We start from the raw sequence: 13,657 nt of genomic DNA, 5'->3' as shown, positions 1-13,657 counted from the left end.
CACAGCTCCTAGCTTCGTCTCTGATGAATGCCTTTGCAGGAAACGCGTTGGACGCAGGAGACTAGTCCGCTGACCGGTAACTTTGACCAGTGAGAACTACTGAATCACGGTAACACCTTTGCGACACACACAGTGTATCATCTTCCGTGCAAGCAAATATAGATGATGTTGATGTGATAAGCTATTGGACCGCCGGCTCTCCATGTTTGGTCCCTATATGCTATCTGGTCACTTGCTGGACTATATACTGGTACAGTACGATACTAATATGTACCGTTTGTCACTGTAAATAAACCCACACTTTTGCAAGCATAAGTTTTCATGCTCCACTGTCTTTATCTGCCTGAATTAAATGAAAACCAATGTATATACTAAGATACTTTACTTAGACAGCATGCTCAAGTCCATACGAACCCGAGCGTTCGGCATTTCATTAGCGGTGGCTGCTGAACTTGGATAAAGCCCTAAGGCTATGTGGAAAACATGGATATAGTCATTGGCTGTATCCATGTTTTCCAGACAACCTTAGAGCTTTTTATATACAATAGTTCCAAGGGACACTCAATATTTACCTTGGCCTAGCAGAGTTAATTAACCACAATTACGTCCCAAAATATATCACAATCAATAGCCTTACTATAGAACAATTGCACAACACAAAGCTAAATTCTTAAATATTAAAAATTTTTATTAGCATGATTAAAAAAATCACATAAAAAATATTTTTTGTGCAAAAAGGATCCAGTAATTAAAGACAGCCAAGAGACCATGAATGTAAAAAGTCACATAATTATACCAACATATATTATGTAAGCGTCCAAATCATTGGGTATAGCCATGCAGTGTATCCACATGGCCTCATAGGTAAACTGCATGTAACTCTACCTAAACAATGCAGTATCCAAAAAAAAATCATAAGGAGCGCTTACCCATCATGGTATCTGGCGTCCACTACCCCGACGCACGTTTCGCGTTAGGTCGCTTTCTCAAGGGGCGTGAACCTTAGAGCTTTATCCAAGTTCCGCAGCCCCAGTTAATCAAATGACGAACGTTCGGTTTTGGATGGACTTGAACCTGAACCCGGTTCGCTCATCTCTAATAAAGAAGTTACATCTGAACATGTCTGATGGTAGACAACTCTTTTTAGATAGGGACTGAGATCCACCTGCTGTGTATGATATAGTGCATTGGCAGCTGAGCCCTAAAGGTGAACTCCAACAAGTCAAAGTGGGCAGTTATGATACCAGTATAACCAGTGTCTTCACTATTAATATCAGCTATGTACAGTGGGAAACAACACAATGTGGGGTGAGATTATATGGTCCTTAGAGATTTCCCCATTTATTGCTATCAATTTATCAAAAACTTTCCATATGAAATTAATATCATCTATACAGTATATCCACTTTATCTTGTTATTAAAAGTCGTCAGCAACCGAGAGGAGTCATTGCGATGATTAGGGGTGAGCGAACCAAACCCTGCAAACTCAGGTTCAGATTGAATTTAGCAAAAAGTTTGGCTCGGTAATTAACTGAACTTTTAACCGAGTTCAAATGAACCATTAATCAAATCAAACAAAAATTTGAACAAAAATCTGCTATGTTAAGCAAGTATACAGTGAAAAAGCTGGCGGCATTAATGCAAGGGCATTGTGTACAATACAATAATCAGCTTTTTTACTATATATTAACCTAACAGCATGTTTTAATTCTAATTTTGCTATTTTTAATTTATAATAGGAAAATTGAAATGAAAATGTACTACAAATATAAAAATATACAATTTCATACATAAATTTACTGGCAATTGGGAATTACCGGCAAAAGAGAATTACAGAAAAATTTATGAATTAAATGGCTAGGTATAAATCAATTAGCATGTATAACAAGCTAATTGACTCTAATAGACAGCAATCCAAACAACTGCTTGTTATTCAATAAAGCAATTAGAACCCTGATAAGTTAGCAGTTCTAGTTCTAATTGCTTTACTGAATAACAAGCGGTTGATTGTATTGCTGTCTATTACAGTCACTTAAAAACAGTTCATGTGGTTATATGGTATATGGAGTGGTGTTATTGGGGAAGTCTTTCTCCATCACAGATATAACAATAACTCTCATTATCCACATATGTTGTCTCCTAGTGTGATCAATCAGCCGGGAATTAGCAGCAGGTAGGAGGCACAGTGTCCCTGAGTAGTCATAAATGTAACATATTAGCACACACCAGCTAGAAAGATGAAACGCAGCACTCGCCATTAAACTTAATGCTTGTATTATTCAGTCTATTCCAGTGATCGGCTGGGGAAGGGAGAGATGGGGAAGTTGATGCTGTGCAGATTATTGATCACATTAGGAGACGACATATGTGGATAATGAGAGTTATGGTTACATCTGTAATGGAGAGAGACTTTACCAATAACACCACATTTCCATATAGCCTGATGAACTGATTTTAATTGACTGTAATAGACAGCAATGCAATCAAAAGCTTGTTATTCAGTAAAGCAATTAGAACTGCTAACATATAAGGGTTCTTATTGCTTTATTGAATAACGAGCGGTCTTTTTTATTGCTGTCTATTACAGTCAACTAGCTTGTTACACATGCTAATTGATTTGTACCTAGTCATTTAATTCACAAATTTACCAGCAATTCCCTTTGCTTTGCTTTCCCTTTTACCAGTGATTCCCAAATGCCAATAAATTTATGAATGAATTCGTAATTTTTTTAAATATATATTTGTAGTATATTTTAATTTCAGTTTTGCTATTGTAAATAAAAAAAAAATAAATTAGAATGAAAATATGCTATATTAAGTTAATATATAGTAAAAAAGCTGGTGGCATTATTGCATTATAAGCGATCCCCTTGCATTTATGCCGCCAGTTTTTTCCCTATATAGTTACTTAAAGTGACACTGTCACCTCCTTTATGCATTCTGACATCTCTACACAGGTGTAAAGGGTAAATTTAGGGGTTTTCATACCTTATTTTATATCATACTTCATGGTGCTTGTTCAAGTAAAAAGTCATCTTTTATCAACTGCAGATTGTGTTAAGTGGCGCTTAATACAAAACATTTTTGTTCTAATTGTGCTATTTTTCATTTACAAAAGCATAACTGACACAAAAATATGCTGTTTTAACTTAATATGTTTTTTTGTTTGCAAGTTCATAACTTTTCTGGAAAAATTTGCAAACTGGCCAATTGAATTTTTGAAAAAAGTAAACATTACCTATGTTGGTGTGTATGACAGTGAACAGTGTGCAGGTAGATAATGACTCCATTCTAAGTGGGAAAAATGAATCCAGAGAAAGACAATCTCATTATTGAACACAGGAAAGTAAGATTTTAGGATTTTAAAGATTTTCCTTCTTTAAACGATTGTCTGGAAAATATTTAAAATCTTCTTTAAAAATTCTTATAAGGTCCATGTTTCTGTTTGCAGCCCCAGTTGGTCACCAGGTTTTAGAAAAGCAGCCAGAAAAAGCCTATCTTCATGCTATTTTCAATGTATCCCATGTTCACATGGAGAGATGTCTAACCACACAGGTAGGAAATGGGGGGGGGGGGAGTTTAACTCATTAAATATTTTAGACCATTGTTAAATTCTTCCTGGACTCACCATATTGTAGAGCTTCAAGTCTTTAGCTATAACACCATGTTTCAATACCTTTTTAAAGATTTTCTGCAATGTACAAAATGCCCGTGGGATATGTGGCCAAATCCAACCCAAGATCATTGTGTTGTAAAGACCCAAGAATAGCCATTCCTAAGGTTGTATTCTCCTGTTGTCATTATCGCTCTGTTTTCTCTGCTCTTTTAAGAGTCATTGGAGTGTACAAAATGCCCATGGGACATGTGGCCAAATCCAACCCAAGATCATTGTGTTCCAATGAATTAGAATTTCTTTCACATGAAGATCCACTGGGCATCACCTTAATGGCTATTGGCATCTCCTCAGCATTGGTTCCTGTGGGGATCTTTGGACTATTTATTCACTACAGAACAACCACCATTGTTCAAGCCAATAACATCTCCTTAACCCTTTCCCGCACAAAGACGTAACTGTACGTCCTCGCACGGGTGGAGGCGTTCGCGCAGCGACCCCGCTCTGAACCGCCGTGGTCCCGGGTGCCGCATGTAGCCCGGGGCTGCGGCTATTAGCGGGCACGGTCCGATCGCTGTGCCCGCTAATTAAGTCTTCAGATGCAGCTGTCAAAGTTGACAGCTGCATCTGAAGACTTCAGAGCAGCTTATCCCTGGTGTCTAGTGGGGGACGTTGTCATGGGGGAGCGATCTCCGTTACTGGTGTCGGCCGGGGTCTGCGCCGTAATGGCACTGATCCCGGCTCGGCATTCGGTTGCTTCCGGCTGCAGCAGCCGGAAGCAAACGAGTGCCGATCTCATCGATCTATGCTGCATATCTATGCAGCATAGATCTGAATGCACTTATACTAGAAGTCCCCCAGGGGGGCTTCTAGCATAAGTGTAAAAGTTAAAAATAAAGTGTCATTATTAATAAAAAGCCCTCTCCCCTAATAAAAGCTAGAATCACCCCCCTTTTCCCATTTTAAAAATAAAAATAAATAAATAAGTAAACATGTTTGATATCACCACATGCGTAATCACCCAAAATATTAACTTATCACATTCCTGATCTCGCACGGTAAACGGCGTAAGCGCCAAAAAATCCCAAAATGCAAAATCGCGCATTTTTGGTCGCATCAAATCCAGGAAAATTGTAATAAAAAGCGATCAAAAAGTTGCATATGCGCAATCAAGGTGCCGATAGAAAGAACACTTCATGGCGCAAAAAATGTGTAACGCCCGGAGTAGTGGATCCACTGGACCGGCACCAGCGATGGCACAAACCTCACCAGGGAGCGGAGTCTAAGGGGCCGCTGGTTTTCACCAGAGCCCGCCGCAAGGCGGGATGGACTTGCTGCGGCAGGCGACCCCCAGGTCGCTACCCCTGGCTTGGTTGCTGGTGTCGGCAGGCGAGGCGTGGCAGGAGATGGCACAGGCAATAGTCTGTAGATGAGAGAGCACGTGACAGGCTGGACACGGGAACAGGTGGAGTGACAGGGGAACAGGAACCAGGAACAGGGACTTGGGACCAGGTAACGGACAGGACTCAGGAACAGGGACTTGGGACCAGGTAACGGACAGGACACAGGAACAACAGGGAGCTGGGCCAAACGCTATGGGAAGCATGTAGAGGCTCCAACACAGGGGACAGGGCATGCTGGGATTTATAGGGGAGTGATAGGTGCAACTACCAATTAGGAGCGCACTGCCCCTTTAAATCTGAGACAGCCGGCGCGCGCGCGCCCTAGGAGGCGGGGACGCGCGCGCCGGCCGGCACAGCGGGAGACAGGAGCGTGGAGAGGTGAGGCTCCCCCCGGGGCCGAGGTGATAGCAGCGCCGGGTCCCCGACTATGGACACCGGCTGCTGCATGGGGCAGGAAGCGGTCGCGGCTGTGACAGTACCCCCCCCCTTTGGCCTCCCCCTCTTTCTTGCCTGCAGATGGCACAGGAAGCCACAAAGTCTTTGACATCTTGAAACAGACTGGGCCACCAGTAGTGGCGAGAGATCCGTTGGCCGGTCTTACGGACTCCAGGGTGCCCGGCCTCCAACGAGGAATGACCCCACTTCAAAATACCTCTTCGAAGCGCAGGGTGAACATGAGTCTTTCCGGGGGGTACTCTCCGAAGCGAGAAGGTGACGACTGGTGCTAGGCGATCAGGCGGTAAAACATGGCAGGGGACTGTGGGTCTGTGGACGAGGACCTTCTGTAAGTTCTCCCGGTGGTGAGAGGACACGACCTTAGTCTTGGGTACGGAGAGAGGGTACACCTCGGCAGAGAAGGCATCCGCCGAGTCTTGGTCTTCTGCCGGTAGGTCGGGTAGAGGCTTGGCTGGGACAGGAAACGACATAGTACACTTGGTCTGAGGTGACCTGAGACACTGGTTGGAACAGTCCTGACCCCAACTGAGAATCTCCCCGGTTCTCCAGTCCAGTTGAGGGGCATGTTCTTGCAGCCACGGGAGTCCCAGGAGGACCGCGGGGGAAGAATGGGGCAGGACGTAGAAGGATATCTCTTCTTGATGTAAAGGACCTACCTGGAGGACTAAAGGTGCGGTCTGGTAGTACACACGGTCGGTAAGAATTTCGCCTGTGACCGAGGAGATAGTCAGGGGCCTGGCTAGTCGGGTCACGGGTAGCCGCCATCCTTGGACCAATGTTGCCGCAATAAAACTGCCTGCTGACCCAGAATCGAGGAAGGCAGTAGTCTGATGATTTTGTCCTGAGGGAGTCCGGATGGAAACTGGCATAGACAGACTTGGAATGGTGGCATTCACACCTAGGGACACCTGTCCCACCGGACCTAGATGCGAGCATTTTCCGGATGTTTGGGGACGTAGGGGACATCCCAGCCGGAAGTGATCGGAACCACCGCAATAGAGACAGAGATTCTGCTCCAGGCGCCGGATTCTTCATCAGGCGTCAGGTGAGCCCGTTCCACCTGCATAGGAATCTCAGGAGAGGGTTGGGACATCGAAAGGTCAGGATTCTGGAAAACCGGCGCCAGCTGGGGAAGGCGACGGGAACGGGTTAGTAAATGTTCATGCCGAACCTCCTCCTCCCTCTCCGAAAAACGAGTATCAACTCGGGTGGCCAGTAGAATGAGTTCGTTCAGGGAGGTAGGCAGGTCTCGGGCAGCGAGCACGTCTCTCACTCGACTAGACAGGCCCTTCTTGAAGGTGGCCAATAGGGCGGCCTCGTTCCAGTCCAATTCAGCTGCCAGGGTGCGGAACTGGATGGCGTAGTCACCAACAGAGGAGCTGCCTTGAGAAAGGTTGAGGAGAGCAGTCTCGGCTGAAGAAGCACGGGCAGGTTCCTCAAAGACGGAGCGAAACTCGAATAGGAAGGCCCGGAGATTGGCAGCAACTGGATCATCACGGTCCCACAGTGGCGTGGCCCAGGCCAGGGCTCTACCTTCTAATAGGCTGATGATGAAAGCCACTTTAGAGCGCTCGGTGGAAAACTGACTACTCAAAAGTTCAATGTGCATGGTGCACTGAGTCAAGAATCCTCTGCACAACTTAGAGTCCCCAGAGTACTTGCTTGGGAGGGCCAGTCGGAGTGAAGAAGAAGCGTCAGGAGGTGGTGTGCGCTGGGCAGTAGTCTGCTGCTGTAAGGCGGCAGTGAGTTGCTGGATCTGCTGTGACTGTTTCTGGATTTGTTGCGCCTGCTGAGTGACCACTCTGGCGACGTCACGGAGATCGGGCACCTCGCCGGGATCCATGGTTGGAGCCTACTGTAACGCCCGGAGTAGTGGATCCACTGGACCGGCATCAGCGATGGCACAAACCTCACCAGGGAGCGGAGTCTAAGGGGCCGCTGGTTTTCACCAGAGCCCGCCGCCAGGCGGGATGGACTTGCTGCGGCAGGCGACCCCCAGGTCGCTACCCCTGGCTTGGTTGCTGGTGTCGGCAGGCGAGGCGTGGCAGGAGATGGCACAGGCAATAGTCTGCAGATGAGAGAGCACGTGACAGGCTGGACACGGGAACAGGTGGAGTGACAGGGGAACAGGAACCAGGAACAGGGACTTGGGACCAGGTAACGGACAGGACTCAGGAACAGGGACTTGGGACCAGGTAACGGACAGGACACAGGAACAACAGGGAGCTGGGCCAAACGCTATGGGAAGCATGTAGAGGCTCCAACACAGGGGACAGGGCATGCTGGGATTTATAGGGGAGTGATAGGTGCAACTACCAATTAGGAGCGCACTGCCCCTTTAAATCTGAGACAGCCGGCGCGCGCGCGCCCGAGGAGGCGGGGACGCGCGCGCCGGCCGGCACAGCGGGAGACAGGAGCGTGGAGAGGTGAGGCGCCCCCCGGGGCCGAGGTGATAGCAGCGCCGGGTCCCCGACTATGGACACCGGCTGCTGCATGGGGCAGGAAGCGGTCGCGGCGGCGGCCCGGAACGCGGGACGCCGCCGCGGCTGTGACAAAATGACACCTCACACAGTCCCATAGACCAAAGGATAAAAGCGCTATAAGCCTGGGAATAGAGCGATTTTAAGGAACGTATATTTGTTAACAATGGTTTGAATTTTTTACAGGCCATCAGATACAATAAAAGTTATACATGTTACATATCATTGTAATCGTAACGACTTGAGGAACATATATAACATGTCAGTTTTTTCATAGGACACACGGCGTAAAAACCAAGCCCCCTCAAATAAAAAGAATTGTGTTTTGTTTTGTTTTTTTTCAATTTCACCGCGCATATAATTTTTTTCTGGTTTCGCAGCATATTTTATGCAAAAAATCAGCCTGTCATTGCAAAGTACAATTAGTGACGCAAAACATAAGGGCTCAGGTGGGTCTGTAGGTGTAAAAATGCAACTGCCATGGCCTTTTAAGCACAATGAGGAAAAAAATACAATTAGCCTGCATCCTGAAGGGGTTAAGTTGTCTTCTCCTGGTGCCATTATCCCTCTGTTTTCCCTGCTCTCTAGTCTTTATTGGTTATCCTCAGTATGAGATCTGTCCTTTTAGACAAGTGACCTTTGGTATTGCATTTGCACTTTGTGTCTCCTGTATCTTGGCTAAAACCATTATGGTAGTCGTAGTTCTGAGGCCACAAGGCCTGGTAGCCAACTGAATGTGTACAGTCTGTGAGATGACCAATGATACTGTATGCATCACCCCTCACTAAGTGACATTCACTTAGTGATAGTCTCTTACCTGTATTCCCATGTCATAGTGATGGCTCCCCTGCCTCCACCAGCTGTTTTGCTGCAACCGGAAGTGGTCGGGAAGCTAAAACAGCACAATCTGTGAAACTTCCAGTGGTGTTAATGAGAATTGTGAAGATGGTATAGCCCTGTAAATGTCATCGGCCTATGTGAGCAAGGGATGTGATGAGTAGCAGTATATGTAGTGGGTCTTATGATCTAACTTGAAATCTGGGTTAATTTTACAGTTTTGCTTCTATCCTGTTATTTCCTAATTTGACCCTGATGGGATATTTATCCCCGTCCTTAAACTCTATTATATCCGAAGGATCCTCTTGTTATGCTCCTGGTAAGAAGTTCTTCATGTCTTTCCTATTTTATTTTATTATACTCTGTCCTGCTCATAGCCATACTTTGACCATCCGAAAAATCAAGGCAATCCCTTGGGTCACACAGCCAGTTGTCTCATTATATCGTTATATATAATTATGTATTTATATTCTGAGGATGATGATATCCGCACTGGGACTGAGCGTCTATATACAGAAAATCATTGACATGTATAATTATGGATATAGTTCCCAGGATGGACGAGAGATTCCTATATATAGTGAGTATACGGGAATACCAGAGGAAACTGATGGAGAAATGTAAGGTGAGTGGAACCATATTGAGATACAGTGTATTGATGAGTAAATGTATCTATCATGTATAATACTGTGTATCTAAGCTTATCACTTGTGATACTTTGCTGCTGTTGTGGTGTACTAGGGGGTTGGGGGTGGGGGGTCTGGTCGACTGCCGGGGAATGGCTGAGCTTTCTGTGTCTTATTTGGATAGTTTACAGCCCAAAATATGTCCTCTTAGTGTCAAAATATACATGAGAATAAAAAGAGATTGTGGAGCTTTTTGGAGTGTTTTTCAGTAGTAAAACAGACGTTTTGCAGGCCCAAAATGTGTTTTTTCTATGCACCAACTAGCCAAAGATCAGTCACCTACAAATTTTCCTTCTGCTTAAACATTGTACGGTTTTCTTTTAAATCAACTGGTGTCAGAAAGTTATAGAGATTTGTAATTTACTCCTATTTAAAAGTCTCACATTTTCCAACACTTATCAGCTGCTGTATGTCCTGCAGGAAGTGGTATATTCTTCCCAGTCTGACACAGTGCTCTCTGCTGCCACCTCTATCCATGTCAGGAACTGTCCAGAAGAGGAGAGGTTTTCTATGGGGATTTGCTGCTGCTCTGGTGAGTTCCTGACATGGACAGAGGTGGCAGCAGAAAGCACTGTGCCACACTGGAGAGAATACACCACTTCCTGCTGGACATACAGAAGCTGTATTGGTACATACTATAAGTCTATAGGAGCCGTACAGGTACGCACTAAAAAACAATGCGCAACAGCAACCTACAGGTGCAAGTGCTTACCGTATATACTCCCCCCGGTATACATAAGTACATACTATAAGTCTATAGGAGCCACACAGGTATGTAAGTATACATGGGCACACACTTAGCTCCATGTAGATTCTGCTTGACCTGCACCTGTTGTGGCAGCTTATCTTGTGGCGGCATATCTATAAAACCATAGATGGGGGAGGGCAGAAGGCAAGAATTTCCATCGGGGCCTGTAAACCTTTAGCTACTCCCCAATCCTAGTTCTAGAGAACAATAACCATTCTTTAATGTACAGTATATTTTACAGCACTATAGAACTCAGTAGATGATGCCAAGGCTACAGTCCTGGCCTCTCCATCAGACATCGTGTAGGTAAGTATCAACACTTTCATATCTGTCATGGTGTGGTCCAACCTACAGAAATGTTGAGCCCTAACCTTTAGCTTTTATTGGGTGCCCATGAGAGTTTATTCTTGTCCTAAGTCTCTGCCCTGTTTCACCTCCATAAAGTCCCCAGTAGGACACTTGGTACATACAATTAGGTAGACTACAATTTGCGTGGTGCAAGTAAATGTGTCCAAGATCCCGTAGTCCTGATTCACATTTATCCTTGACCACATTCATTATTTTTGAAACATAGAAGATTGTCGGTAGAAAAAGACCACTGGGTCCATCTAGTCGGCCCTTTTAGTATTTCCCTTCTTATTATCTTAGGATAGATATTTGTATATACCAGGCAGGTTACATTCTGTTATTGTAGATTTACCAACCACCTCTGCTGGAAGTTCCTTCCAAGCATCTACTACTCTTTCAGTAAAGTAAAATTTTCTCACCTTGCTTCTGATCTTTCCCCCCAACTAACCTCTCACTGTGTCCTCTTGTTCTTGAGTTCATTTTTTTTTATTAAAAACACTTCCCTCCTGAACCCTATTTAGTCCTGTAACATATTTAAAGGTTTTCATCATGCTACCCTCCCTTTCCCTTCTTTCCGCCTGACTTTTCCTGACTCTTTCCTAATATGTTTTATGCTTCACACCCTCCACCATTTTTGTAGCTGTTCTACTTTATCAATATCCCTTTGTAGGTGAGGTCTCCAGAACTGGACACAGTATTACAGATGTGATGTCCCTAGAGCTCTATACAGTGGGATCACAATCTCCCTCTTCTTGATGGTTATAACTCTAGCTATACAGCCCAGTATACCATTATACATACAGCCCAGTATACCATTATATATACAGCCCAGCTTACCATTATATATACAGCCCAGTACACCAATATATACAGCCCAGCATACCATTGTATATACAGCCAAGCATACCATTATATATACAGCCCAGCATACGATTTGTTTTCCCTACTGCCTGGCTGCACTGGTGACTCATTTTAAGGCTTTCAGAAATTATTACCCCTAAATCCTTCTCTTCTGAAGAAGAAGAGACAGGGAAAAGTTCCTGGAGTTGTTGGCAAAGCAAGTGAGCTCCTTACAATGATGCCTTAAGATTGGGGGACTGCCAAAACATGGGTCTGAACATTTAATTTTTTTTTTCTGTAATTTATTTCAGAATTTTTTTTTTCTAAATTTTTGAATTTCTTAGTATGTAGTTTTCATGCTGCTCCTCTTGCAGAGGGTTGTAGGTGACTATCAAAGGTACCTGGTGGTTTTCTTGTCTTGTATTGAAGGAGCTCACTTCTTGGCATTCTGTTCGCTTCTCAGTCATTCTTGATTGAGCCCTGACTCCAAAATGTTTTTTGAGGATTGACGTTAGTTACTGTCCTCAGTGGGACTTACACTCTAAATAAACCTAGTGGGGAGGAAAGTCCCACAAACATGGGAAAAACAAGCTCCATGCACATGTTGTATTTGAAGCCTTAAGGCAATGATGCTAAACCCTGAGCTGCCATGCTGCTTCTCAAGATAAATAAATCCTTATTGTTTTATTGCAGGGTTCTGGTTAAATACTAAAAACTATTCAACATCTTCTCCATCTATGACCAGTTCAAAACCTGTCGACAGGATTCTCGGACAATGAGGCTTCTGTTCGCGCTCAGTGTCCTACGCTTCTGGAATTTTATTGAATCTAGTTGTAGACTGACTGGCACTGAGCTTACTCCAAGCATGTCCATGGATGGGAATATAATAATTGGGGCAGCAATATCTATATACATTGACAAAATCTACCCAATCATCAATTACAGGGAGAGGCCTGGTCCTGCCATCTGTAAGACGTAAGGCTTGTCTCTATCTACAGTTTAGATGCTTGCTGAGAGTAAGGGCCCTATATACTGTACCTCCAATAACTGATGACCAAACAATTGTTCCCGTCAGTTATCTCTCCTGCCCGCTGCCTGTCCTCCCTTATACCCATTATACAGGAATGTTTGGCATGGTCGAGCGATCTTGTGTTCTCTATGTAGAGGGATAAGCCACAGTAATAGCTCTCTTATCTCTCCTAGAACAAAGGGGTCAAGTGGTAATTTTCCATTATGCTCCCTCCCTATCTCCCCCGACATCATCTGTCGGTAGACTTTAGGAGAGCCCCACACACCGTATACTGACGAAAGTAGAAGGTGTATGGGGACCTTTAGAACCAAACATGTTTAATGAAAAAAAAAAAAACACGAAAAGCCAGTAAAATACTTTCCCCACTATTGTCGTCATTTCATTATGATCACTTAATTTCAAATATTCTTTTTTACATATCGTATCCCCCAAAAAGGGTAATAAAAGACCATGATTTCATTAGTAGCCGTGGCTGATATATTAACTCATGCGGAGTGAGCTATAGGTCTGCTTTAACCCAGAGGCTCCTTATCCGGCACCCGACGATCACATGATCATCAAGATGGGAAGCAAGAAAATGTGTAGCTTCTGCTGAGCTGCATACAATGTGCTCGCTGAGGGCTGTGCATATAGCAATGGAAAGTCATATAGATTTTTTTTCTCTGGAAAGCCTGGCTTTCGCTGACAGCAGGATCTCTTATAGTGACACAATAGTTGAGTTTAATGTTATATATTTAGGAAACATTACCTTGTCTGTATTCCCCGCAGCCTCATGTTAGATACCTACCAGCGAGCTCAAGCCGTGCATTTTACCGTGGAGGAAATTAACAAAACTCCCAATTTCTTGTCAAATGTCACCTTGGGATTCCAGATCTTTGACTCATGTGCAGTCCTTCAGAGAACAGTGTCAGGTACCCTACAGATGATGAGTGGACATGGACAATCTGTGCCCAACTATCGATGTAACCAGGACACCCAATTGGCTGCAATAATAGGACATTCTGCCTCTACATACTCCATTTCCCTAGCTCATATATTGGGGCTATCCAGGTATCCACAAGTAAGTGATGGCACATGGGTTCTTACAGTACATGATACATGGGTACTAACAGTAGAAACGCTATCGGGGCTACAGGTGGCATTGGTGGTAATGGCAAATGTAGCTGCTGTAACAACACCTCTTCTTCTGCACATGTGATGGCATCACATGCTTAT

General features: G+C 44.5%; 1 protein-coding gene across 1 annotated transcript in view; it reads left to right on the top strand.

Moving 5' to 3' along the window:
- The first annotated feature begins 27 nt into the window (after nucleotides 1–27).
- Nucleotides 28–13,657, top strand: part of LOC138784526 (extracellular calcium-sensing receptor-like) — a 36,551-nt gene continuing 22,921 nt past the window's right edge. Inside the window, exons 1-3 of the mRNA XM_069960125.1 lie at nucleotides 28–89; nucleotides 3,832–4,068; nucleotides 13,211–13,404. Coding sequence (XP_069816226.1) covers nucleotides 28–89; nucleotides 3,832–4,068; nucleotides 13,211–13,404 — 493 coding nt within the window. The remainder of the gene's footprint in view (nucleotides 90–3,831; nucleotides 4,069–13,210; nucleotides 13,405–13,657) is intronic.

The sequence above is a fragment of the Dendropsophus ebraccatus genome, chromosome 1, assembly GCF_027789765.1.
Source record: "Dendropsophus ebraccatus isolate aDenEbr1 chromosome 1, aDenEbr1.pat, whole genome shotgun sequence".
NCBI lineage: Eukaryota > Metazoa > Chordata > Amphibia > Anura > Hylidae > Dendropsophus > Dendropsophus ebraccatus.
The sequence above is the reverse complement of the archived record's forward strand: the minus strand, read 5'-3'. Positions and strand labels throughout refer to the sequence as shown.